General features: G+C 35.4%; 2 protein-coding genes across 5 annotated transcripts; both read left to right on the plus strand.

Annotated features, from left to right (window-relative positions):
• Nucleotides 1-334: 334 nt before the first annotated feature.
• LOC140842265 (piezo-type mechanosensitive ion channel homolog) lies at nucleotides 335-18,455 on the plus strand. 3 transcript variants are annotated; one of them, XM_073210018.1, is made up of 21 exons: nucleotides 338-721; nucleotides 1,482-1,577; nucleotides 1,783-1,942; nucleotides 2,051-2,208; nucleotides 3,009-3,165; nucleotides 3,293-3,479; nucleotides 4,895-5,010; nucleotides 5,281-5,365; nucleotides 5,544-5,759; nucleotides 5,847-6,024; nucleotides 6,350-6,478; nucleotides 6,604-6,777; nucleotides 6,888-7,121; nucleotides 7,682-9,223; nucleotides 9,625-12,101; nucleotides 12,389-12,784; nucleotides 13,478-13,636; nucleotides 15,801-16,307; nucleotides 17,516-17,657; nucleotides 17,735-17,879; nucleotides 17,972-18,455. In XM_073210018.1, the coding sequence occupies exons 1-21, from the start codon at nucleotides 673-675 to the stop codon at nucleotides 18,105-18,107; spliced, it is 7,443 nt and encodes a 2,480-aa protein (XP_073066119.1). In that variant the 5' UTR covers nucleotides 338-672; the 3' UTR covers nucleotides 18,108-18,455. The 3 variants fall into 3 exon arrangements, with proteins under 3 accessions (XP_073066121.1, XP_073066119.1, XP_073066120.1); XM_073210019.1 differs by having other exon boundaries at nucleotides 1,497-1,577; XM_073210020.1 differs by lacking the exons at nucleotides 13,478-13,636; nucleotides 15,801-16,307; nucleotides 17,516-17,657; nucleotides 17,735-17,879; nucleotides 17,972-18,455 and adding an exon at nucleotides 13,171-13,266 and having other exon boundaries at nucleotides 335-721.
• A 2,739-nt stretch (nucleotides 18,456-21,194) lies between these two features.
• On the plus strand, nucleotides 21,195-24,493 carry LOC140842266 (receptor-like cytosolic serine/threonine-protein kinase RBK2). 2 transcript variants are annotated; one of them, XM_073210021.1, is made up of 8 exons: nucleotides 21,195-21,471; nucleotides 21,884-22,261; nucleotides 22,484-22,735; nucleotides 22,842-22,996; nucleotides 23,096-23,175; nucleotides 23,262-23,397; nucleotides 23,905-24,054; nucleotides 24,136-24,493. In XM_073210021.1, exons 1-8 carry the CDS (start codon nucleotides 21,330-21,332, stop codon nucleotides 24,304-24,306), a joined length of 1,464 nt encoding a protein of 487 aa, XP_073066122.1. In that variant the 5' UTR covers nucleotides 21,195-21,329; the 3' UTR covers nucleotides 24,307-24,493. The 2 variants fall into 2 exon arrangements, with proteins under 2 accessions (XP_073066122.1, XP_073066123.1); XM_073210022.1 differs by lacking the exon at nucleotides 21,195-21,471 and having other exon boundaries at nucleotides 21,479-22,261; nucleotides 24,136-24,492.
• Nucleotides 24,494-24,657: the final 164 nt, after the last annotated feature.

Consider the following 24,657-nt stretch of genomic DNA (forward strand, 5'->3'; position numbering starts at 1 on the left):
CGTTCACAGTACTTGATGGTTTATTATTAATCCAAAATTATAAATATAATATTAACAGTATCAAAGTCGGAACATATGAAAAGTCCTAGGTAGCGGCATGATTCTGTCTCTCATTTCTATTTAAATCAGAATTTTGTTCATCCACAATTTCGATAATATTATTATTTATTACTGTTGTTAATTTTAAAATCTTTAACATTTAATAATTTTTTTAAGTACTGAAGGAACCCCGGCCCATTGAAATAAGGACCCGGCTCCTTATGGGCTGGGCCCATTTTAACCAAGGGTTATTGTTATGGTAATAATTGAACCGTTTCAGTAAAATTTCAAAATAATCAGCCGTGAACTTTCCTCATTGGTCAATTGAATAGCCCAATCAATGATACCTCGCAGATCACTCTCGGAAAAGTTTCCCGAAGATTTCCAATTAGTCTTGATCAAATTACTGCTATTTGGGAGATTACGCCCCTTTTGATTGTGTGAATGAGGAATCCTTAGCGTCGCTGCATTCTTCATTTCAAATCATTGGCAGAAATTCGTAATATTTATGAACGTCAATCGCGTGATCGAGATTTGGGCGACTTTTTTCAAGTCTTTTGCTAGACCGAAGTTTGAAAGAATATTCATGAATTGCTAAAATGAAAGGAGATTAAATTGTAGAAGGTGACGAGGATGGGAACTATTTTGGGTGGATTTGTATTGCCCTTGCTGCTTCTGACAGGTACGGCTTCGAGTTTCGTTCTTTTTACCTTTGTTTCTTGTTTCTTGGTTATCGTTGAGATCTTAACTTGAAGTTTTTTTTGGTTTCTTGCGCGATTTATTTTATGTTGTTTCCATGATTTTCTGTAATTCACAAGATAACCCAAATTAATGCGTCTGGGTTAGAATTCTTGGATATGCTTTTGACATGGAAGTTCCTGGATTATTACTTCTTGTTAATTGCTGTTTACTTAATCTAAAGCTTTTTGTTTCATATGTATTCCCCGAGATTCTTAACATGAAATTGTGAACTTTATATGGGAAAATGGAAATATCACGAGAAAATGTTGATCAATTTATTTCTATATAAGCAAGTTTTATGATCCGTGATGTTTAGTTTCGTTATGTGTCTTTTTCTTATTTGTTTAATTGTTCCTTGGGAATGTCACATTACATATTCTTTTTTTTAATCCATATTATAGATTCTTATTTAATTCACTGGTAGGTTGTTATTTGTGAAGTCAAACATGAAGAGTGATTATTTCAAAATCAGGAGTACAAATTATGATTTAAATAGAGTGTAAAATCACGTCTTCCAAAAGACTGTAGCACATGCGGCAAAACAAGTTTAGATTCTGAGAAAGCACCTACGTTGGCACAAAAGAATTGCAAGTGTATCTGTTAAAAAGCTTTGGTTTTCCTAATTAAAGTTACATATATATCTTTTCCAGTAGTGTTGGGTTAGCATTTGCCTATTATTTTATACCCATTGTCCCTCTCAGCTCTTTCTTTTGCAGCTGGGGTAATGAACTGGAGCTTGATTTCTCTTATTAATCTAATGACTTCACTGTTCTTCCGGTTTACTGCCCCTAAAAGAGGTACTTAACTCGTTCTTTTTCATTTTGGCATAATTTATGCTACTTTACCTGATCATCTTGTTGAGATAATTATGTTTATAGGTGTTTATTTGTCCATTTGTCATGTGATGGTATACCTTTCACTGTTTCACATGCACATATTTGCAAACTCATCCTCTTAAGTGTTTAAACTAAAATTTTTGTCCTACTGTTTCTTTAAATCCAGGATTTCAGTTCAGAGGAAGGATTTTATCTTTGTGGTTTGTTCTTTTTTACTCGGCTCTTGTGGTTTGTCTGCAAGTGGTATTTCTTACTGTGAGGGCCATTATGGGCTCATCATGGGGCATTGCTGATTCCTGGTGGATAAAGCTAATTGGACTTATGACGTAGGATTACTAAATTTCATTTTATCTAAGAACACCAGTTTTTCACTTATTTTATTTGTTATTAAGAAAATTATCCAGCAAACAGTTTAGCTTGGTGTATTTCTGCAGGATTCAGTCTTGGAAATTTCCAACAGCAATCTATTTCATGGTTGTAGAATTATTAGTGGGGCTTGTTGCTATCATCGAGATCAACAGGAACAATTTTGGCTTCTTTGAATCTCAAGAATCATGCTGGGGTTATCTTTCGTCAGTTGTTGAACATATAGGTTTGTCTAACTTGACTGCGGCTATAATTTTAGCTGTTGAGTGATAAATGTATATAGTCTCCACTAAGTGTTGTTAAGTTTGGATTTTTTTTCAACCTCAAAATTTCAAAAAGATATATTTGGTATGGTGTTTGGATGTGAGATGAAGGAAGATACTATGAAATATGTGATATAGTGTAATAATTTGTGGAAAATAATGGGAAGAGAAACAGTAAGTGTGTTAATGTTTAGCCTTGAATTGTTGATTGAGATGTACAGTGGTGTGGAGATTGTTTTTTTTTTAAAAAGACAAGTTTGATTTTTTTTACGAATCGTAAGTTGAGCTTTTGGATGGAGAGTTCTCCAATCAAAATCCCAGCCAAAAGCCTATATGTGTTTTATTATAATTTACGTTATACTGTTATCATATGGTGTCCGCAAAAATAATGTTAACAAAATTAATTTTATGGTGGTGGAGTTTTTTTTGCACATATAACTAGGAGGAAGCTCTTTCGCCAGAAAAATTATGAGAGACTCGCTGGCATAATGTTTCACCAAGGATGAGTCTTACATAGGGTAAATTTATACATGTTCAAATTGTGGGGCTCTCATGTTATTTTCAGGATTTCTTATGCATATATCTGACTATTTTTTTATGTCTCAGAACATTAGTTGATTTGGTCTATTGCTGGTTATCCATTGCTTATTCATTTGTAGTTCGTAAGACTAGATGATGATTTTTGACTTTGTGCAGTACCATTCGGTGGATCACATCTTGACAATGTCTTTTTTTAATCTCCTGTTTTTATATCAAATGGCAGGTTATCGCCTGAGGTTAGTTTCCTGCTTATTACTGCCAGCTATGCAGTTGGCTGTGGGGATCAGCAATCCTTCTTGGCTTTCTTTACCCTTTTTCATTGGCAGCTGTGTTGGGCTCGTTGATTGGTCTTTAACAAGCAACTTTTTAGGCCTTTTCAGGTATTTCATTCTTTTGGGTGCTAGATATTTTTCTTCTCAAAATGGAATTGTAATTAAAAGCTTCAGAAGTTACGGTCTTGACATTTAGTTTTCCACCAGTGCTTATGGTCTTGTACATGGCTTGAAGGTGGTGGAAGCTGCTGTGGGTATATGCTGGCTTGAGCATTTGTCTACTGTATATATATCAGTTTCATTTTGTGTTTCCACAAACAAGTCAAGGAATAATCAACTCAATTGGTCTGTACAAAGTATCAGTTGATTGTGACTGGCAAGAAATTTGTTCTGGTATTTCTCTGATGGTGTTCTACTATACGGTATGCTTTTGTCATCTATGTTTAATATGATGTCTAGTGCGCTTATGGACATACATTGGCATTTATCGATACAAACTATATACTTCAGGCTCTAATTTGTCTCTGCCAAGTGCACATGTGTTCTGTCTTGAGGTTTTGTGACCTAGTGTTTGCTTTGGAAAAATCCAATATCGTTGAAAATCTTGCCATAAAATCAAATTCTGTATGTAAGGAGTAGATATCACGTCTGAACGCTACAAGACGGGGTAAAGTCACTTAAGTGGATCTGCAACTAAATTCTTTTATTTATTTGTAGTACTCGAATAGATTTTCTCACCTTAATTTGACTTGATTTCCAAACAAGTAAACCACCTGGTATCCAGCAGTCTTGGTATGAGCTGGGTTTTATCATTTAATAATATTATTGGTAAATCGATTATGCTCCAGCAGAAGTATCTACTTGTTATGGGACGATAGTAAATAGTTATAGCAAACCCTGTAGCTACTTGTACTAAAAAACAAGCAAGCATAATTCCCCCTAACCTAAACAATAAAATATATTGTTCAACACTTCAACTTGTGTTGTTTTAAATTAATGCCACACGTTGGTTCCAAAATACACATGATATTCGCTACCTAGCTCTTCTCATGATTGTGTATTCATAACAGGAGCAATAATTTGTTTCTAATAAGCATAAATTCAGCTTGTTACTTTTTTACCTAAGAACTATATTGCACCTATGGTATTTAAGGAAAAATAATTTACTTGAGAGGTTCAGTGTAAGTTGTATTTGGCGTGGACTTTTCTCTGGAGTTAGATTTAGGAAAGGGGATGTACAAGGCCAGAATTATTATTCTCGTCTCTGATAAGTGCCGCTCTAAAAATCTCGACATTATTAGTGATCTGAAGCCTTGTTATTGAAAGCTGCCAATATTTTATCTTTATTTGTCGGTCATTCATTTCCTTCGTTGATGATGAATTGTGACTGCAAGACTCATGGAAAAAGGATAGATGGCAGTATGTCTCCTTATCCTAGTTTTGGATCATGGCTCAAGAAGGTCCAACATTTTTGTCATACTTATTTAGGATATCATGCTGCATATATGATACATTAAATTTGAAGAATTAATTTCTTGAATATAGAGAATGCTTGATCAGCAGACATTGGAAGAGAGAATATGCACTATGATGCTGAAAGGATCTGTTGCTCCCCCCTTTCATTTCCCTCATCACTCACCCTTTGTCTGTACTTGTCTCTACATGTTTTAGACTTTTGTTCATGCATACTACAATCATTGTCTTCATACCCCACTCCTTGTCCTCACAATAAGTCGATTTTTTAGTGCTAGTAAACACGTGAGAATCATTGCACGCAGTCCGTATGATACTGTTGATTTCAAACAAATATTAACTGATTATCAAATGGTTAATGCAGCTTTCTTGTGTGAAGCATGATTTGGAGGACATGGAATTCATCATGTCCATGAGAGAAGGCAGCTTGACTGAGCAACTTCTTCCATCAAGAAACTCCTTTTTTGTGCGGCAACTGAGGTAAGTGATGCCCTTTCGATTTTTATAGTTTTTACATGCTGTCCCTCTGAGCCAGGATGAAATCATTGATGTAGCATATGATGGTCACGAAAAATCAGTGTAGTTTATCTGGTTTAATGAGGATTTTTTTCTTTGTTCTGATTACTATGTATATGCTAGTATAAAGATTAGAATGAATATTTATCATTTTGATCCAGACATATTTATTTCTCAATATGATTTTATGAAATATATCTAACAAAAATTTTAATTTGTATCTCTGGTATGCAGGTCTGGAGTAAGGCATACCAACATTTTATTGAGGGGAACCGTTTTCAGGATTTTTAGTATTAACTGGTTCACTTATGGCTTTCCGGTACCTATTTTCAAACTTGATTTTAACATCCTTTGGGCAGTATAACTTCATCAGAAAACTCTTGTTTCTATTGATTAATGGATTAAATAATGCTATTTTCCAGTTTTTGATATTATTAGTTGTAATTTTTCAACTTCTCTTGCTTGTATGTCTAACTTTTTAAGTATATGTATGGCAGGTATCCTTGTTTGCCCTCTCGTATTGGAGCTTCCATTTTGCAAGTATTTGTGCATTTGGATTACTTGCATATGTTGGATATATTTTGTATGCTTTTCCATCCTTGTTCCGCTTGCACCGGTTGAATGGGTTGCTTCTTGTATTTATTCTCTTGTGGGCTGTGAGCACATATATATTCAACGTGGCTTTTGCATATGTGAACTGGAAACTGGGGAAGGTATCTCCGAATCTTGTAAATCTTCAAATCGATATTCGAAATCTCATGTTTTTCTTGGGTTTACATTTAATTTTGATTTTCACCCAGGATATGGAGATCTGGGAAATTGTTGGATTATGGCATTATCCCATCCCTGGTTTCTTTCTTCTAGCACAGTTTTGTCTTGGAATTCTTGTAGCTCTTGGTAATCTTGTAAGCAATTCAGTTTTTTTATGCCTATCAAATGAGGAGAGGCAAATCTCTAATGAGAGCGAGACTGAGGAAGGTACGGATGCTTGTATTCACATTGGCAATATAAATCCTATTGTTAAGTTAAGATAAAAGGATATGCCCTTTTTAAACTGGCTTTACTGTTACCAAAGCACCTAGCTGTGGTACTTATTTGGCACCACCTATTTCAATGGTAATTTCTTTTTATTCATTTTCCTGTAAATGAACCCTCATCTAACAGCAGCTATTTGTGTATGGTTTTAATCTCCATTCAACTGTCAACATTGTCATGCTTGTCCTACAAATTCTTCTTTGCTCCAGTGAATCTGAGTTTTATGTAGAACCTGACCTTACTATTTATTTTAAATATATGATTGCAGTAAAAGAGGATGCCAAAGTCCTGCTAGTGGCTACAATAGCTTGGGGGCTGCGTAAATGTTCTCGGGCTATTGTGCTGCTGCTGATTTTCCTAATTGCGACGAAACCCGGTCTCATTCATGCTGTGTATGGTATGCCGAAGTCTTGAGTGTGGTGTCTTACTTACATACTTTTTTCCCTAACATACTACTATTTATGCTTATTGCCTGGTGTTTGCTTAATATTCTGGCTGCCTTTACCTCGGCTTGCTTTTCAGTTATATTCTTCTTTGCCTACCTGCTGAGTCATAACATAAATAAAAGGATGCGCCAATCCCTTATTCTACTCTGCGAGGCTCATTTTGCGATATTATACGTTCTTCAGCTTAATCTGGTTTCCAGAAAATTGGAAAATGAAGGATCTATAAGCAAGGAAGTTTTAAAACAGTTAGGTATTGGTTTTATTGATTTTAATTGATGTTTTGATAGTTATTTTAGCATTTTCCATTTTCTTACACATCTGATATTTTATGTTGCTAACTCCGTTTTGAATTGCCTGTAGGTCTCATTGGGAATGATAGTTCTTGGGACTTCCTTGAAATAGCTCTACTTGCATGTTTTTGTGCCATTCATAACCATGGCTTTGAGATGTTATTCTCATTTTCTGCTATTGTTCAGCACACACCCAGTCCTCCAATTGGATTTAGCATTCTGAGAGCTGGTCTGAACAAATCAGTTCTTTTGTCGGTCTATTCCACTTCCAACTTCAGAGACGATTACGAGAATCGTTCCCATGGTACTGCAACCTTCTCTACAGCCAAGTTATCAACTTTTCTCGTTGGATCACGTTCAGTAATTCTGTCCATGTTGCTGTTAGAAATTAATTGTCCCACACAGTTTTTAATGCAAGAACATGCTTTTTCTTGATTGATAATTTATTCTAGAAATTTAGGGAAACTTTTTTTAGTCCTTTATGTTTGTCACTTTGCGATTTTGCTTATCTATGTTGTCAAACTTCAATTTTAGTCCCCCGTTTTTTTTTACAATTTTAGTCCATTTTCTGACTTGGTGCTGACATGGAACTAATGTACTGCTGATGTGGCACTGACGTGCATAGTATACATCAATACTCCTAGTGAAAAATACTGAAATTGTAAAAAATCAGAAAATACATGACTAATACTAAAATTTGATAACGCAGAGAACCACAATCCCTGACAAAATTATAGGACCAAAAATGCAGTTTTTTCAGAAATTTAATTATGAATTTTAACTATAATTTTTTATAAAAATGCTGTGTTGTCACCTTTTATTTTTGTGCTAGCTAATGCTTGCCTTTTTGTTTTCTATTTTCAGAGAGAAAGGTAGCTTTGTATCTCAGTGAAATTGGAAAGAAGTTCTTATCCATGTACAAATCATTTGGACCATATATAGCTTTTCTCACCATTCTTTTTGCGGTGTACCTTGTGAGACCCAATTATATATCATTTGGTTACATTTTCCTTCTCCTTTTCTGGATTATTGGAAGACAGCTTGTTGAGAAAACAAAACGCCGTCTATGGTTTCCGCTCAAAGCATACGCCATAGGAGTTTTCATCTTCATGTATATTTTAAGTATTTTCCCTACAATCGAGACATGGATGTCTGCAGAAGTCGATCTTTTTGTGTTCTTTGGCTATGATACAGAATCTTCTTTGTTAGGGAATCTTTGGGAGTCTCTGGCCATACTGATTGTTATGCAACTTTATAGCTATGAAAGAAGACAAAGCAAACACATGAAGGCGCAAGATCATGATCCAATGCAGTTAGGGATATTGGGGTTCATTAAGCGGTTTCTGATCTGGCACAGCCAAAAGTTTTTGCTTATTGCTCTGTTCTATGCGTCATTATCGCCAATAAGTGCATTTGGGTTTTTGTATCTTCTTGGTCTTGTTTGCTGTTCAGTTTTGCCTACAGCCTCCAGAATCCCATCCAAATCTTTTTTAATTTACACAGGATTTCTGGTGACTGCTGAGTATTTATTTCAGATGTGGGGTAAACAGGCTAAAATGTTTCCTGGTCAAGCGTACCATGACATATCTCTTTTTCTGGGTTTACAAGTCTATAAACCAAGTTTTGAGGGCCTAGAATCTGGTTTGAGGGCCAAAGTACTGGTAATTGCTGCATGTACCCTTCAGTATAACGTTTTTCGTTGGTTGGAGAAAATGTCTACTATTTTGAATGTAGGTAGATCAGGGGACCCTTGCCCGTTATTTCTTTCAGCAGAAGATCTTTCTACTGCTGTTTCAACTTCCGATGGGTATAACCGGGCATTATCTGAATCTAGGGACATGGCTACCCCAAGAACAGGACAAAGCAATTCATGCCCGTCTTTCAGGCATGGTATCCATCAATCATCTCAGGCTTCGTCCTCTAGAAGAAGCAGCAGCACTCGTGCACCTAGAAAATATTCATTTGGATATATCTGGGGAACCATGAATGACAGCCACCAGTGGAATAATAAAAGGATTGTTGCCTTGAAACAAGAGAGATTTGAAATGCAGCAGACAACACTAAAAGTTTACCTGAAGTTTTGGATGGAAAACATGTTCAAACTCTTCGGTCTTGAGATAAATATGATAGCACTACTGCTAGCCAGTTTTGCTTTGCTAAATGCCATTTCTATTCTTTACATTGCTTGTCTTGCCTCCTGCGTCCTGTTGGCACGACCTATCATACGTAAACTGTGGCCAATCTTCGTCTTTCTGTTTGCCACAATTCTTCTTGCTGAATATTTTGAAATGTGGAAGAACATGATGCCTTTCAATCTGCATGTTTCAACTGAGACCAATGTGCGTTGCCATGATTGCTGGAAAAACTCAAACACATATTTCCACTACTGTCAAAAATGTTGGTTGGGTATGAATTTTCTTACTTTGTAAATTGCTACACATGAAGTTATGAATATATGATATGCTTGTGAGAAGTCCTAGATTAAAATTTTCTATTTTGTAAAATTATAGCGAGAAATGTAGGAATTGAATCCATTTAACATCACCGCATAATGTTTGTGTACAAGCTGTTGAGAAGCTTGTATGATTTTCAATCTACTGAAGTGGATAACTCTTTTATCTTGTTATTAAATAAACCCGAATATTGGTTTCGGGCTATTTTGTATAAAACTATGAAAAGCTTTCAAAAAGATTGATTAATTTATTCAATTTTAAGCTAAATCTGTCTTGAAAAATCAGCAAAGATAAATTATTCAGTCGATCTGATCAGGAGCTTGAACAGTTAAGTGCATTAATTTTCTTTTGCAGGTATTATTGTTGATGACCCTCGAATGCTGATAAGTTCTTTTATGGTCTTCATTCTTGCTTGTTTTAAACTCCGCGCAGATCGCATGTCCAGTTTTTCAGGATCATCTACATATCGTCAGGTGCTTTCTCAGCGTAAAAATGCTTTTGTTTGGCAAGATCTTTCATTTGAAACAAAAAGCATGTGGACTTTTCTCGACTATTTGAGGGTTTACTGTTATTGTCATCTATTAGATCTAGTACTTGCGTTGATTCTTATCACGGGAACTCTGGAATATGACATTCTACACCTTGGATACCTTTGCTTTGCTCTTATTTTCTTCCGTTTGAGGCTTACCATACTGAAGAAGAAAAATAAGATATTCAAGTACTTGCGTGCGTACAATTTTGCTGTTATTGTTCTCTCTCTGGCCTATCAGTCTCCTTTTATAGGGGATTTTAATGCAGGGAAGTGTGAAACAATTGATTATATTTATGAGGTGATCGGATTTTATAAATATGATTATGGATTCCGGATCACATCAAGATCTGCTTTGGTTGAAATCATCATTTTTGTTCTGGTGTCACTCCAGTCATATATGTTTTCTTCTTCGGAGTTTGATTATGTATTTAGATACCTCGAAGCAGAACAAATTGGTGCAATTGTACGCGAGCAAGAGAAAAAAGCTGCTTGGAAAACCGAACAGTTGCAGCACATTCGTGAATCTGAGGTGAAGAAACGTCAGCGGAACTTACAAGTTGAGAAAATGAAGTCTGAGATGCTCAACCTACAAATTCAGCTCCATGGTATGAATTCCACTGCTTTTTATGACGACGTTTCACCGGTTAAAGAAGGCTTGAGAAGAAGGAAGAATGCTTCACTTAGTCGGCAAGATAGTGGAGGCTTTGAGAAACGAGATGGGGATATCCATCCCGATTCACAATTTTCTTTCAATGTGTATGAATCTCCTAGAGGTATAAGAGCAGAAAGTCCTTTTGCAGTTGATTTTGAAAAACACTCGATGGATGCGTCCCTCTTCGAGATTACGGAACTTGAGGAGGATGCAGGTGATAATGTTATTGATGACTCAACCAAAGCACACAAAGCTAAAAGCCAATCAAAGGACAATCCGTTAGCTTCTGCTGTACAGTTAATAGGAGATGGTGTTTTCCAAGTGCAGTCAATTGGAAGTCAGGCTGTTAGCAATCTTGTTAGCTTTTTGAATATCGTACCTGAAGATTCTAATTCAAATGAGCCCTCATCTGTTGAATATGGACTTTCTAATGACAGAGGAAGACCAGATGTTAAAAATAAACACTTGAATCGTACGGCGTCCTTGCAGTCTGACAGGAGTAGAACTTCGGATACTGCAAGTCTACAGATTGGACGGATAGTTCGTCACATATGGTCCCGTATGAGATCAAATAATGATATTGTGTGTTACTGTTGTTTCGTTCTTGTGTTTCTATGGAATTTCAGTTTGCTTTCTGTGGTGTATTTGTCAGCTCTGTTCTTATATGCTCTCTGCGTGAATACAGGGCCAAGTTACATTTTCTGGATTGTGATACTAATTTATACTGAGATATATATCTTGGTTCAGTATATTTACCAAATCATGATACAGCATTGTAGTTTCAGCATACATTCTGACCTTCTGCCCAAGTTGGGGTTTCCTACAAAAAGGATAAAATCATCATTTGTTATCAGTTTGCTACCTCTTTTTTTGGTGTACTTGTCTACTTTATTACAGAGCTCTATAACTGCAAAAGATGGCGAGTGGTTTTCAGCGGGATTTAATGGTCGAGGGAGATTGCTAAATAGAAAGCAGGTTGTGGCAGGCTCTAGCTGTTGGGCGAGAGCAAAGAAATTCTTCCAATTAATGAAACAGGCGATTGAAATGGTAATCCTTGGCTGTTCTAGATACTGGAAATCTCTGACACAAGAAGCTGAATCTCCTCCATACTTTGTTCAATTGTCCATGGATGTGAAATCATGGCCCGAGGATGGGATTCAACCGGAGAGGATCGAGTCTGCAGTAAATCAGATTCTCAGGCTTGTGCATGTGGATAACTGCAAGAAAGAAAATCCTAACCATTGCCCTTATGCCAGCAAGGTTCAAATTCGAAGTATTGAAAAAAGCACTGAAAATGTGAATGTGGCCTTGGTTGTTTTTGAGGTTGTTTGTACCTCTCCATTAGCAGAGTGTGCTCCAGCAGAACAATTCAGCACGCTTACTCCAGCAGCTGATGTTGCAAAAGAGATCCTTAAAGCACGACTTGCTCACCTTGTTGAAGAAGCTGGATTTCCATACTCTATACTCTCAGTAATTGGAGGAGGCAAAAGAGATATCGACCTTTATGCATATATCTTTGGGGCTGATTTGATGGTTTTCTTTCTAGTTGCTATATTTTATCAGTCTGTCATAAAAAATAAGAGTGAATTTCTGGAATATTATCAGCTTGAGGATCAATTTCCGAAAGAGTTTGTATCAATTCTTATGGTAAGTTTGGATGCCTTGTAACCATTTCTTTTGTTTTTCTGGTAAAATTGGAGAGCTTAAAATGACATGCCTAGTATTAGAAAGATGAAAGATAGAGTTTTAGCTACATGGGTTTTTAAATTATTTGGTGTGCACAAAGGTTGCTATGTGAGTGAGCCAACTTATCCTGATCTTCGGTTAAGTGTTGTACATGTGCAAGCACTTATTAGAAAACCTCTACTTTGATTAAGAATTATGAGTATCATTCTATTTTTCTCTTAATCTGCTTGAATTTTCTTCTGGTGCAGATAATTTTCTTCTTGATGATTCTTGATCGCATCATGTACTTATGTTCATTTGCGATGGGGAAGGTCATATTTTATCTTTTCAACCTCATTCTTTTTACTTGTGCCATTACCGAGTATGCTTGGAATATGGATACTTCACAGCAGAATGCAGCTGGATTGGCCCTTCGAGCAATATATCTTACTAAAGCGGTTTCTTTTGCTTTACAAGCCATGCAAATTCGATTTGGCATTCCTCATAAAAGTACACTATATCGTCAGTTTCTAACCAGTGACGTATCTCGTTTTAATTACTTAGGATATAGGCTCTATCGTGCTTTGCCTTTTCTATACGAATTGCGATGTGTCCTTGATTGGTCATGCACAGCTACATCACTGACAATGTATGACTGGCTGAAGGTGAGTTTTTCAACTTTCCACCAATGGATGCTCTATTTACATAAATTTCCAGTGTATGCTAAGTGGGACGCTATCAATTTATTTTATGAATTTGTAGCGAAACAGAAATATGATCCAGTTAATTATGTTATCTGAGCTTTTTCTTCCAGCTATGCATTCAATGTTTTTTTTTTAAATCAAACACTGTATCTCTGGTTGTTACCAAAAGCCCATCTGTCTCTATACCATAAACTAAACAAATTTCAGTAAGACTACATTCGGGGCCAAATTTGTACTTGGCCACTGAGAAAAATAAGAATTATGGAGGTAGAAATTCCTTGGGAGAAGAATGTGATAAAGACAACTTTCATTAATTTGGTTTCACATTAATGTGATGTGAGCTATAGTGATTCTGTATGGTCTTTGGAGAGGACAAGCAGCATAACTTGGCCAATCCTCGTGGGTGCAATGCAGAAAATTTTAACAAATTTATTTTGTTCTTGGTATAAACCTACAAACCATACACCAGATTCAAATTAAACTAGTTAATTATATACCTCCATCTTCTGGTTCAAAGCAGTTACAGTTATGATTTTTTGGGATTTATGAAGAGCCATCTTTGGTGCTTGTATTGAGCTTATGTTATCAGTTAATATTCCCAGCGGCAATATGGGAGTCTAAAACAGAAGTTGATGTTTTTGTTAATTCTTTCAGTTGGAGGATATAAATGCAAGCTTGTACCTCGTCAAATGTGATAATGTTCTGAACAGAGCTAAACATAAACAAGGAGACAAGCAAACAAAGATGACTAAGTTTTGCAATGGCATATGCCTGTTCTTTATTTTGATTTGTGTTATTTGGGCTCCAATGCTGGTAAGTAACTCTAATTATAATTCTGCCCTGCAATAGTTACTGGTTCTTCTTCTATGAACGTATATGATATTTTATTCTAGATTTTTTCACCAGATGGTGTTGTTTTCAATTGACTGCATGTTTTATCTGTTTTTTTTCTTTCATTATTATTTATTATGTGAATGGGAGTGGTAGAGAGAGGGCATGGAATAGAGATGTTGAGTGGGGCATGTAAATGTACGGGTACCAGACTGTAGGTACCAATAACTATGGCTCTCGCTTCTAGATGAAGTAATTCAGTGAATAGCTCAGGTGTGACTCAGAGCAAATGTGTTCTCTCGTTTACATTTTGGGAATGTTTTACTGCATTTGACGCCTGTATGTTTTTTAAGCATTAATAAAGTCCTGCATTCAGTTCATGCCCTGGCTCATTCGACCCATCTCACACATTGACATCATGAAGGCGCTTTGTGTGTATCCATGACAAAAGTTTCTAGAATATGGGAACAAAATTCGTGCTTTTCTATGCTACCATTCTTTAAACGCTTCTCCTTCAAAATATGCAATGTCTACAGATGTTTATTCTTAATCATTTTTTTTTTGAGAGGAAACAGATTTATATTGGATATATAGAAAAGATTACAACGACGGATAAGCAATCCGCATGTTTAAAATAGAAGAGTACAAATTTAAAACTAAGTTATCACATCAAAGCAAAATTCCAATCCCTAACCAAATCCACTATACGAAGATCTTTATAATCTTTGAGCAGAGACGTCCAAGTAGCAACCAAAAATTTTATCTTCTCCCAAACTTGTTGTATTTGCTCCGATTTGTCTTCAAAAATTCTTGAAATCCTTTCCTTCCAAATCGACCAAAAGACGCAATGAACAATCATATACCAGAATTTCAAATGTTTTCTCCCTGCATCCCAACCCGGTTCGAAATAGTAAATATCTTTTGCCTTCTGCGGAAATGACCACATAAATCCCAGTTCATTGATCACATGCAGCCATATGCTCTAAGAGAATGAGCAGTGTAGTAGTAGATGGTCCTGATCCTCTTCATTTTCCTTACAAAGACAGCACCAGTTCGGCCGAAGGTAGCAGCCAGGCCACCTACGTTGCATCGAGTCACAAGTTTGTAGTTTTTCCAGCGCCACTATCCACGAAAACACTTGGACCTTTGAAGGTACAGGTACTTCCCAGATATATCGAAGAAAAGAAAAGGGCAAAGGCATCTCAATTGCAAAGAACGATTTATAGAAAGAACCAACAGAAAACAAACCCGAAGACTCCCCCACCCACCTCCTTAAATCCCCAACACCCCGCTGAATTGTTTATACTTAATCATAGGCAAGGATAGAAGTAATTGAACAATTATTCAAGCATTTGGTTTCTTCAAGTTCATAAAAATCATCGGCTTACATTCAACCTTGAATATTCACCTTGGTAGTTGCCTTTTTACCTTCAATGAAGCAGTATTTTCTTTCTTGAAATAGTATCTCACAGGGATTTCCGAGGGCTATTTTCTTTGTGTAGAATATTTACCGTTTAGTGAACTTCAAGTTGCATAGCATATTTTTCTTCTATTTAGATATATTTTTCAACTTGATTTTAACTTGTCGGATATCAACTTAAATTTGGATTGTTTGCGAATATAAAAATGATGGTCCAAAGATTGTGGAAATTAAGAGTATTCATCATACATATATTTGATATTATATTAAAATATAAGTTGCTTAGTAGTTGTATAATTGGCTATTGTCTTATTTTAGCCTTTGTTCATTGATCAGTTAGTCAGTTGAGATAGTTTTACTTCCACTTCATAATAAGCATGAGTTGCATGTTAGTTTAGTTAGTTTTAACTAGTTGAACTGATTATACACGTAACCGAAAAACTTGTATTACAAAGTGTGGATGATTGTGCACTTTGTTCTTTTTCTTCAAGCAATGGATATAATATTCTCATTTTTTTTTAACATACATTAACTCAATGCAAAGTCGATATCTATTCTTGCCCATATTGTTCGAGAGAAGTCCATATAAAATGACATGTTGAAGCACTACATGGATAGATCTGCTTACTGATGACGTGCAACACTAGTCTGGAATCTGACACGATAAATAAATTTTTAGAACTTTTATTTTTATAGATGTAGAATCTGACCATTTATTCCTTACAGATGTACAGTAGTGGCAATCCATCAAACATTGCGAATCCAATTAATGACGCCAGTTTTCAGTTCGACATTAAGACAGACGGTGGAAGGTTGACCTTGTTCCAGACAACTCTTTGTGAAAGAATTGCATGGGATCATGTAAATGCAACTGGTGATCTTGATCCTCGATATTATCTGAGCTCATATAATGTGAATGACATTCAACTCATTTGTTGCCAAGCTGATGCAAGTACTCTGTGGTTTGTACCTGATGTGGTTCAGAAGCAGTTTATCCACTCTCTAAGTAATACTTTTATGGATATGAAATATTCTTGGGTTCTGACGAGGGACCGACCAAAGGGCAAGGAAACTGTGAAATATGAAAAAAGTGTTGATCTGTCAGATCTTCCCAAAGCATCAGAAGTTGAGGGAGTTTTAAATGGTTCATTTAGCAGTTTTAGGGTTCATAATATCTATCCAAGATTTTTTCGTGTCACTGGTTCTGGTGAAGTAAGACCTTTTGAGCAGGAGGTAAGTTGGTGAACTTTCATTTGTTAAATTTTAAATAGTAAAAGTAAAGTAAGGATTGAATACATCATAATACGATGATTTTGTGGTCGTAAAAAAGACCTTTATCAACTAGAAAATGTCTCGAGGACTAAAATTCAAATACATTTATTACTCATTTGGCTAGTTGAAAATATTTTTGTAAAAATATCGTAGACTTCTTTCCTATACTTCATTCAGATGAAAATCGCATAATATAATGTCGTAGACATCTTTCTTATACTTCATTCTGATGAAAATCACATAATATATGTATCACAATCTTGATGATGCCAAATTTGATTCTAAAATATATTTCTTGATTTCTCATAACCTTGTGCATTACTCCAGATATTTTCTTTAGTCTGATGATTTCTTGATGTCTGGTTATCAATTGTGTTTTGAACAATACAATTTGACATGTCCTAATGATTTAGTGTCCTTTTTAAAGGAGAAAACTGCTTTTCTCAGTATTTGAATGATTATGGGGCTAAAAGTTCATTATGTACTGGAGTATTGGCATATGGCACATGCATACTGTCTGGAGAAATGTTAGCTAATCTTTTCTGAGTTCTAAAATTTTTTCAAGCACGATAACAATGTTGTTCTCGTATTCCATAACATTCATCTTCCTTTCCACTTTAAATGACTCAGTGACATCTGCTGATGTAGCTCCTCATCCTTCAAAAATATATCTCAGGTGTCCAAAATCTTGTTAATCTTTCAATCATATCATGTTTTTATGTATTCATTCCCTGACAAGTTGGAAAGTGATTATTAGAAGCTCTCACTTGTTAACTTTCTATTTGAAGTCTGATGACGTGAATGACCAAACACAAAGGTGTTGAACATTTTCTCTCGAAATTTTCCTGCCCATATCCAGAGAAACAAAACTGTGTGCTCGATGATGTAGGATAATACGCCTTTTATATTGGAAAATAAAACTCAGCTTTCTTAGTTACTATTGCATCTCTTCTTATTTCCTGAACTTGCTTCATTCCTCTGAAGTACTCTGAAGTAAGGCAGATGCATCGGGACATGAGTGAATGTAACAATGACTTAAATTTTAGTGGTCTTATAGCTTCAAAATTCCAGATGGAATTTTAGATTTTGGTTGTTTCAACAACAGACTTTACCATAATTTTATTTATGTTATAATTCCCATGCTTCGTAAATCACTTAATAATCTACAGGTAAATGATGTCAATGCTGATCTTGTCCTACATCATGGTACTTCTAAATGGTGGTCCTTCCATGTTATAAATTCTTTTAATACAAGTAGCTGCCGTGGCTTGTTGGGGCCAATGGCTATCATTGTATCAGAGGAAACTCCACGTAAGTATTAATGGGATAATTTTCATATAATCAAAGATAATTATGTTTTAGTAAATCAATCCCCGAATCACTTTCAGAAGGATTTCTTGGAGAGACTCTCAGCAAATTCAGCATTTGGGGTCTATACATAACATTTGTGCTAGCTGTAGGCCGGTTTATCAGATTGCAATGTTCTGACCTCAGGATGAGAATACCATTTGAGAATCTTCCTTCCTGTGACAGGTAATAAGGGATACTGTCCAGAGTCCATTTTTTTTTTATCATCAATCCTTTGATTTAAATGGTATGAAAAATCCTAGCATTTGCCCCTGAAGGTTGATAGCCATCTGCGAGGATATATATGCTGCCAGAGCAGAAGGTGAACTTGGGGTTGAAGAGGTCCTTTACTGGACGCTCATCAAGATTTACCGATCACCACATATGTTGCTTGAATATACCAATCCCAGCTAGTCATTTACAGATCCAGATTCGTAACATAAAGGACAAACTTCTGACAAGGATATACGAGACTTTTGTAAGAAGACGAACACAGATTTCAGTTTTCTAATTGGATTGTTGCCAGGTTTTCACGATTCTGTTTTTAAGCTGTTCTGGCTATTGAGGTGCTAGTGTCAATATGATGAAAATTGCTTGGTTTTAAATGCAATTTTGAGGAACATTCAATCTGTATATGATAATATTGTAGAGTATAGAGAGGATGCAGCAACTTCCTACGACATAGTACCAGTGTTTTTCATGTATCGAACCTGGAAAAAATGATTATATATTGTCAAAGAGTAATGAAAGCGCAGTTATCAACTTACGCTGCCTTTTTTTTCGGTTATCGTGTCAGATCATATTATCCCTGGGCACACTTTACAACAGTTCATATCAATTGTTTTGGCCTTTAGTTGTACATCATCAAATCCCGAAAAAAGAAAATTTACAGAGTCGCATCACAAAACCAGTGTATTCGGAGCCAACTCAATTTGAAAGTAGCAAATAACCGTTCATAATTTTATTCATTCTACAATTGTATAATGGATTCTTCGGATTCTACGATCATCTTAAGTTTTGAAGAATATGCATCTCCACGAAATGCCAGTAGTTGCAAAAAAATCAAATCGAAGATGTGTCTCATGAAGAATTAATTGCTGCCTGAAAGAAGATTCCGTAAGAATTAGTTTCTTGGTTTTTCGTGAAATAGATTTGAATCTCCAAGAACTGGAAGTGCGATGTCGATACCTGAAGAATGGCATAGGTTATCTATAGTTCCCACGTCTGCTGGAAACCCTGCGATATTACACGTGATGGTGAGATTTAATCTGTAATCTGATCCGCAGAGTTTGTAAAAATGCTTCCAAAACACGTGAACTTACCCGAGGGCTCAAAGACACTGCTGGTATAGATACAGATTCCATTAGTCCCACTCCTATTTGTGGGACAATATATAACTCATACTTGTTTATTGAGCGTTAAAATTAACAACCTATAGACGAGAAAGATATGGTCTATAAATATAGAACTTAAAGCAGAGTAGGTCACACGAGTACTAACATAAGAAGAAGAAGAAGAAGAAACATTTTACCGTGACTGACCGTTTCTGAAATAAATCGAGCACTTTAGCTTTAGGAAGCTTTTCCAAAGTGTCTATATAGTCCTGGAAAGAAAATACATTTCGCTTACATAATTCTTTGAGATGTTTATATTCATGTTGCAAGTTTTAAATGTGTTTGTACTTGAATTTCAGCTGCCTCCTCAGATACGTCAGCATTCTTACCTCGAAGTCTTCGTAATGAAGATTCAAACTTCTTTTGATTTCCTAGTTTTGCCTAGTAATTTAACTAGTAAGTTTCTGAAAATATTTCCAAAAAATGGATGAAAATTTGCGTTTCTTACCAGCCATCTAGGGGAGGGGGACTTTGGGATGATAAAGAGCCCAAAAAGCAGAATAGCACAAGGTATCAATAGCAGATAATATTGGTTTCTTGTTACCTTACCAATGTTTTGTTTCATAACAAACACGTCACATACTTCATTAATGAACATATTATGGTTTTAAATTATAGTCAATTTTGTGCTTGAATATTCCATCGTTGTATCTTGCAGTACTTGAATCTTTGAGGGATTGATTTTAATTTTTTTTAATATTTCCAAGAGAAAAGTAATTTTTATTGGGGACATAAGAAAATATATATTTATAAATGACGCCAATTATTAGGGAAAAATAAGTAAATAAATGCAAATAGACAATTCTTATTATCCACGCTTCTGTCTGTGGACAAGTAATTATGATGACAGCTAAATGTTATATATTTTTCTTGAAACACACTTATAAATGTTATGTCGATCGGTTATCATTAACATATGATTTCGTGCAACTTAAGTTTAGGATATGCTGTAATAAAAAAACAAAGGGGATAAATAATTGTGGTGAGTTAATTAATTAATTGGCCATCATTATATTATTGCTTCTAGTTGGATCATTTTTACTTTATGTTTATTGAGGTATAAGTTTTCTTGCAGTGTGCTAAATACATTTTATGTATGTGTCAAAAATTATTTAAAAAGAGGTAAAAAAAAAAAAAAAAAACAAGAACAAAATCCATAAGTAACTAGTCAAATTTAGTTAGTTTGATTGAAATTATGATTAAATGATAAATAACAAATTTTCTCTTTAATTATGATAAATAATTTTATGTTTAGTTTTGAATGTAATGCTGTGATTGTGATTAGTTTTCTGATTTTCTTTCCTTCTATATTAGACCTTAAAACTATCTTCGTAATATCAGTTTGTTTTCCAAAAATACTCTTTCCCCATGCATAATACCATTATATTTTTAAATGAAAAGATAAACAAAATTGAAATTTAGCCATTACCTTTGCAAAAACTTTTGACCCTAATACTAACTAACTTTTTCATGTTAGTTTAATTTTTTTTTTTTTTTCCAAAATACAATTTCTTCTTTTATACCATTATTCAAACAAACTTTTTTAAAAATTGAAACTCAATCATCGATTTTGAATTTTAAAAATATTATTGTAACATCATTATAATTTTCTATTACAATACATATAAATTATATTTATATTAAAATTTAATTTATGTGCAGATAATTCCCAAATTCTCATAAAATCATCATTTTTACAAGAAACAAAATCTAGCAAAATTGAAAAATTGTAACTCAATTATTAATTCATATTTAAAAATTTACTATAATTTTTATTATTTATATTTTATTACAAAATTTAATGTATATATAAAATTATAGTTTAATTAATTGAGTATATCTACATCTGCGACAGTATCACTAATCTTTTCTAATAAAAATTATCAGTCCGATAATACTTATCCTTACTAAGTATGAAAAATAATATTTTCAACTTGAACTGAATCTAGTTAAAAATCTATCTCGTGAAATTAACTAGATAAACTAAATGAGCAGCCGAGCCAAACGTCCACATAAGCGTCGGCGGCCACCTCTGCATCTCCCGCCGCTGCCACCCATGCATGCATCTTCTGATCTTCTCATACCCATGCATGCATCTTCTCCTTGTCATCTTACTAAAACTAAATTTCCAATTTTGTTTCTCTTTAAATCAAATTTATGGGTGGTTGGTAGGGATGGAGTAAACCCAAGATTCTTCTCTCTGAAGATATCTTCCCATAATTATTGCCACTTTCATTCCTTCATGCACACATCGAGTGTGCAGCTGAAGGCAAAAATACTCTATTTGTTTAGAAAACGATCTAAAAAATCGCAAGCTTGGCTTTGGAAAACCACACAGAAGAAATCCTCTGTTTCTGTCTGCTTCGGTATTCTACTCTACGGTGGTGCGTATACATTTCCACGATTCTTAAAATGTTGAGCGAGAAGTATTTATTGATGGGTTTTTCTGATTTCTCACTTACTGTGTGGTCTGTGAGCATGTCTGATTTTTCTAGCCTGCATCTCTTAGGGTGATTTGGGTCTTTTGTAATGTGCTTTTTTTTGTTGAATCTGAGATTAATTACTCTGTGGGATTTCTTGAAATTCATGTTTATTTCTGTAAAAGACTAAAAGCTGATCCCTTTGTACCTTTTTTTATATGATTGGCTACATTTTTGGAATAAAAAAGACAACTTTCTATTCACAAGAACAGCTTATCCCTTTCTTTATAATTATGTAATTCGAATCTTATAACTATATATGTTCGCATAATGAAATCTGTTTATATGTTCTTGGTGGAGCTGGGAATATGATCAGTAATGGAGATGGAGAAAGATAAATCAAAGGCCTGTTCCCCTGATACTGTGCTTGAGGACTTCCTAAGAAGTGCTGAATCTGAAACAGATTCCTCCAAAGCTACAAGCACGTCACAATCAGAAGTTCAGATTTATCCGAAACCGGGTTCGAGATGGGCTGAGTTTTTTCAATTATTGAGAGTTAAATCCAAAGGGCAGTTAGCCACATTGCATTCCCTCAAATCCCTCAATTTATCTAGAAGATTTAGCAGTAGTGCTGAAGAGGAAGTTTTAGGGGTGACAAGGGCGGTATTAGATCCTCATCTGAACTATTTCAAGCCTCAATGGAAGAATTTTACCTTCTCAGAACTCCAGACAGCAACCTGCAATTTTACCCAAGGTTAGCTTTATGATACGAGCGGGCTGGACAAAGAGGGTCGAACGAAAAATAACTAAATAATTTTGTGAAAATGTGAGTTTTTCGACCAGAAAAGTGCGTTAGTCGCCCCTAGTTCGAAATATTGGCCTACCCCTTGTGATCATATATCTTGATAAGAAATGGCCCTCTTTATGAAATCTTGTAAATCATGAGTGTGAGTGTGTGTATATGCATATGAAATAGGATATTTGATCGGGAAAGGCGGTTATGCTGAAGTCTATCGAGGTTGTTTGAAAGGGGGCCAGCTTGTTGCGATCAAGCGTTTGATTAAAGGCCTAGCGGAGGAAAGAATCAATGATTTTCTATCAGAACTCGGCATAATGGCTCACATAAATCATCCAAACACTGCTAAATTGATGGGTTACGGCGTTGAAGGAGGGGTGTACCTTGTTCTTGAGTTGTCTCCCCTTGGAAGCGTGGCTTCTATGCTTCACAGTTAGTTCACCTTATCCAGATTCGCTGTTTATTGTTCTGACACTTGTTCTAAGTTTTTGGATCCAGATTTTCAATTGTTTTTCCTCATATTTTTGTGATAAAATAGATAGTAGAGAGAAGCTCAAGTGGGATATTCGGCACAAGATTGGGATAGGCACAGCAAAAGGATTGCTGTACCTTCATGAAGGATGTCAGAGAAGGATCATTCATAGAGATATTAAGGCTGCAAATATATTGCTTACGGAGGACTTTGAACCTCAGGTATATCAATGAGTGACCCGAGTTATAGGATATCAAGAAATTGAAAGTAATTTTATAAGGTTTTTAGTTGAATCTACCTCAATTATTGCTTTGATTCAGATTTGTGATTTTGGGCTAGCTAAATGGCTCCCAGATCGATGGACTCACCTTACTGTTTTAAATGTTGAAGGCACTTTCGGGTTCGTGGAATCTAACGTTCCTCAGTTCTTTTCAACCCATTTTTGTAGAATGATCGGTATTTGGTGCTAATCCATTGTTGATGCAGGTATCTAGCACCTGAATTTCTAATGCATGGAATAGTAGATGAAAAAACTGATGTATTCGCCTTTGGGGTTCTGCTGTTGGAACTTATTTCTGGACGTCGAGCCCTGGATTACTCTCAGCAAAGCCTTGTTATGTGGGTATGACTAGCTTATCTCCGGTCCACATATAATCCTAAAAATGTAATGATTTTGCTTGAGAAATTAGCTAAATTGTCGAGCAAGTCGTTTCTCAAGATTCGAATCTTGGCTTGAGTAGGGGTGCAAGCAACCCAAGACCTAGGCAAGTAGTTCCAAAGAGTTTGTCAAAACTTGGCTGGAGAAGGAACACCAACCTGAGTCGAACTTTGGCTAAATATCTCAGGGTTGAATGCTTGTTGTCTCTGGCTCAAATAATAATTTTCATTTTTCTAAATATTATCCGAACCGTTAGTTTTCACTTAATTTTATTAAGTTAATTTCGAATTTGAGATCAATTGATGCTTGATAAAGTTGAGCTTGTCGTGCTCAAATTACTCCGTCCATTGATATTTTTTCCCAGAATATAGTGCAACTAGAGCTCAATTTTGCTCGAGTGCACCCTCAGTCGGAGCAACATTGTTTAAACGTATGCATTAAATCTTTGTGTTGTTATTTCTTTTGTGTCAGGCTAAACCTCTGCTAAAAAAGAACAGAATCAGAGAACTTGTAGATCCCTCACTTGGTGATAACTACAATCCCATACACTTAAATCTCATGATCCTGGCTGCTTCATTATGTGTCCAACAATCTCCGATTCAACGCCCTCGAATGAGTCAGGCACGTATCATTTAAGTAAACAGAGATCAACCATGTCGCGATATTACATTAAACACGAGTTCTTGTATTTGATTAATGCAGATTCTGCTGCTTTTGAGAGGGAGCTGTGGCAGCCTAGAGCTGATTAGAAAACGTAAGAAGTTGTCAAGTTGGAAGAACTATTACAAAGAGCTTTTTAGTGCAGAAGAATACAGCTTCAGCAAAGACTTCAATGGTTTGAATCTGCAAACACGCAAGACCCTTGATACTTGAACGGGTTTTTTTGCTTACTTTATGTATTAATACATAAAACACAAGAGAGGTGAATATTAATAACTCATACTTAAACTACATTATATTATATTGATACATATATAGGATTATCGGGACTCGTCGCCTCGAATGTTTTGAATAATATTTGAAAAAACATATTTTGGGTTTCGAGTAATTGAATAGGCACGAGGGCATTGTAAATCGATCTAATATATTCAGCTTTGAACATATAACGAATGAGACATACTTTTTATGGTGTGAATCAAGCCTGATACCAAATTTAAGTTGTCGATATCGTGTATATTCCATTCCGGATTTTCGATTTTCAAAACAATTAAATATTTACTATTT

This window comes from Primulina eburnea, chromosome 10 (assembly GCF_022965805.1).
Source record: "Primulina eburnea isolate SZY01 chromosome 10, ASM2296580v1, whole genome shotgun sequence".
In the NCBI taxonomy this organism is placed as follows: domain Eukaryota; kingdom Viridiplantae; phylum Streptophyta; class Magnoliopsida; order Lamiales; family Gesneriaceae; genus Primulina; species Primulina eburnea.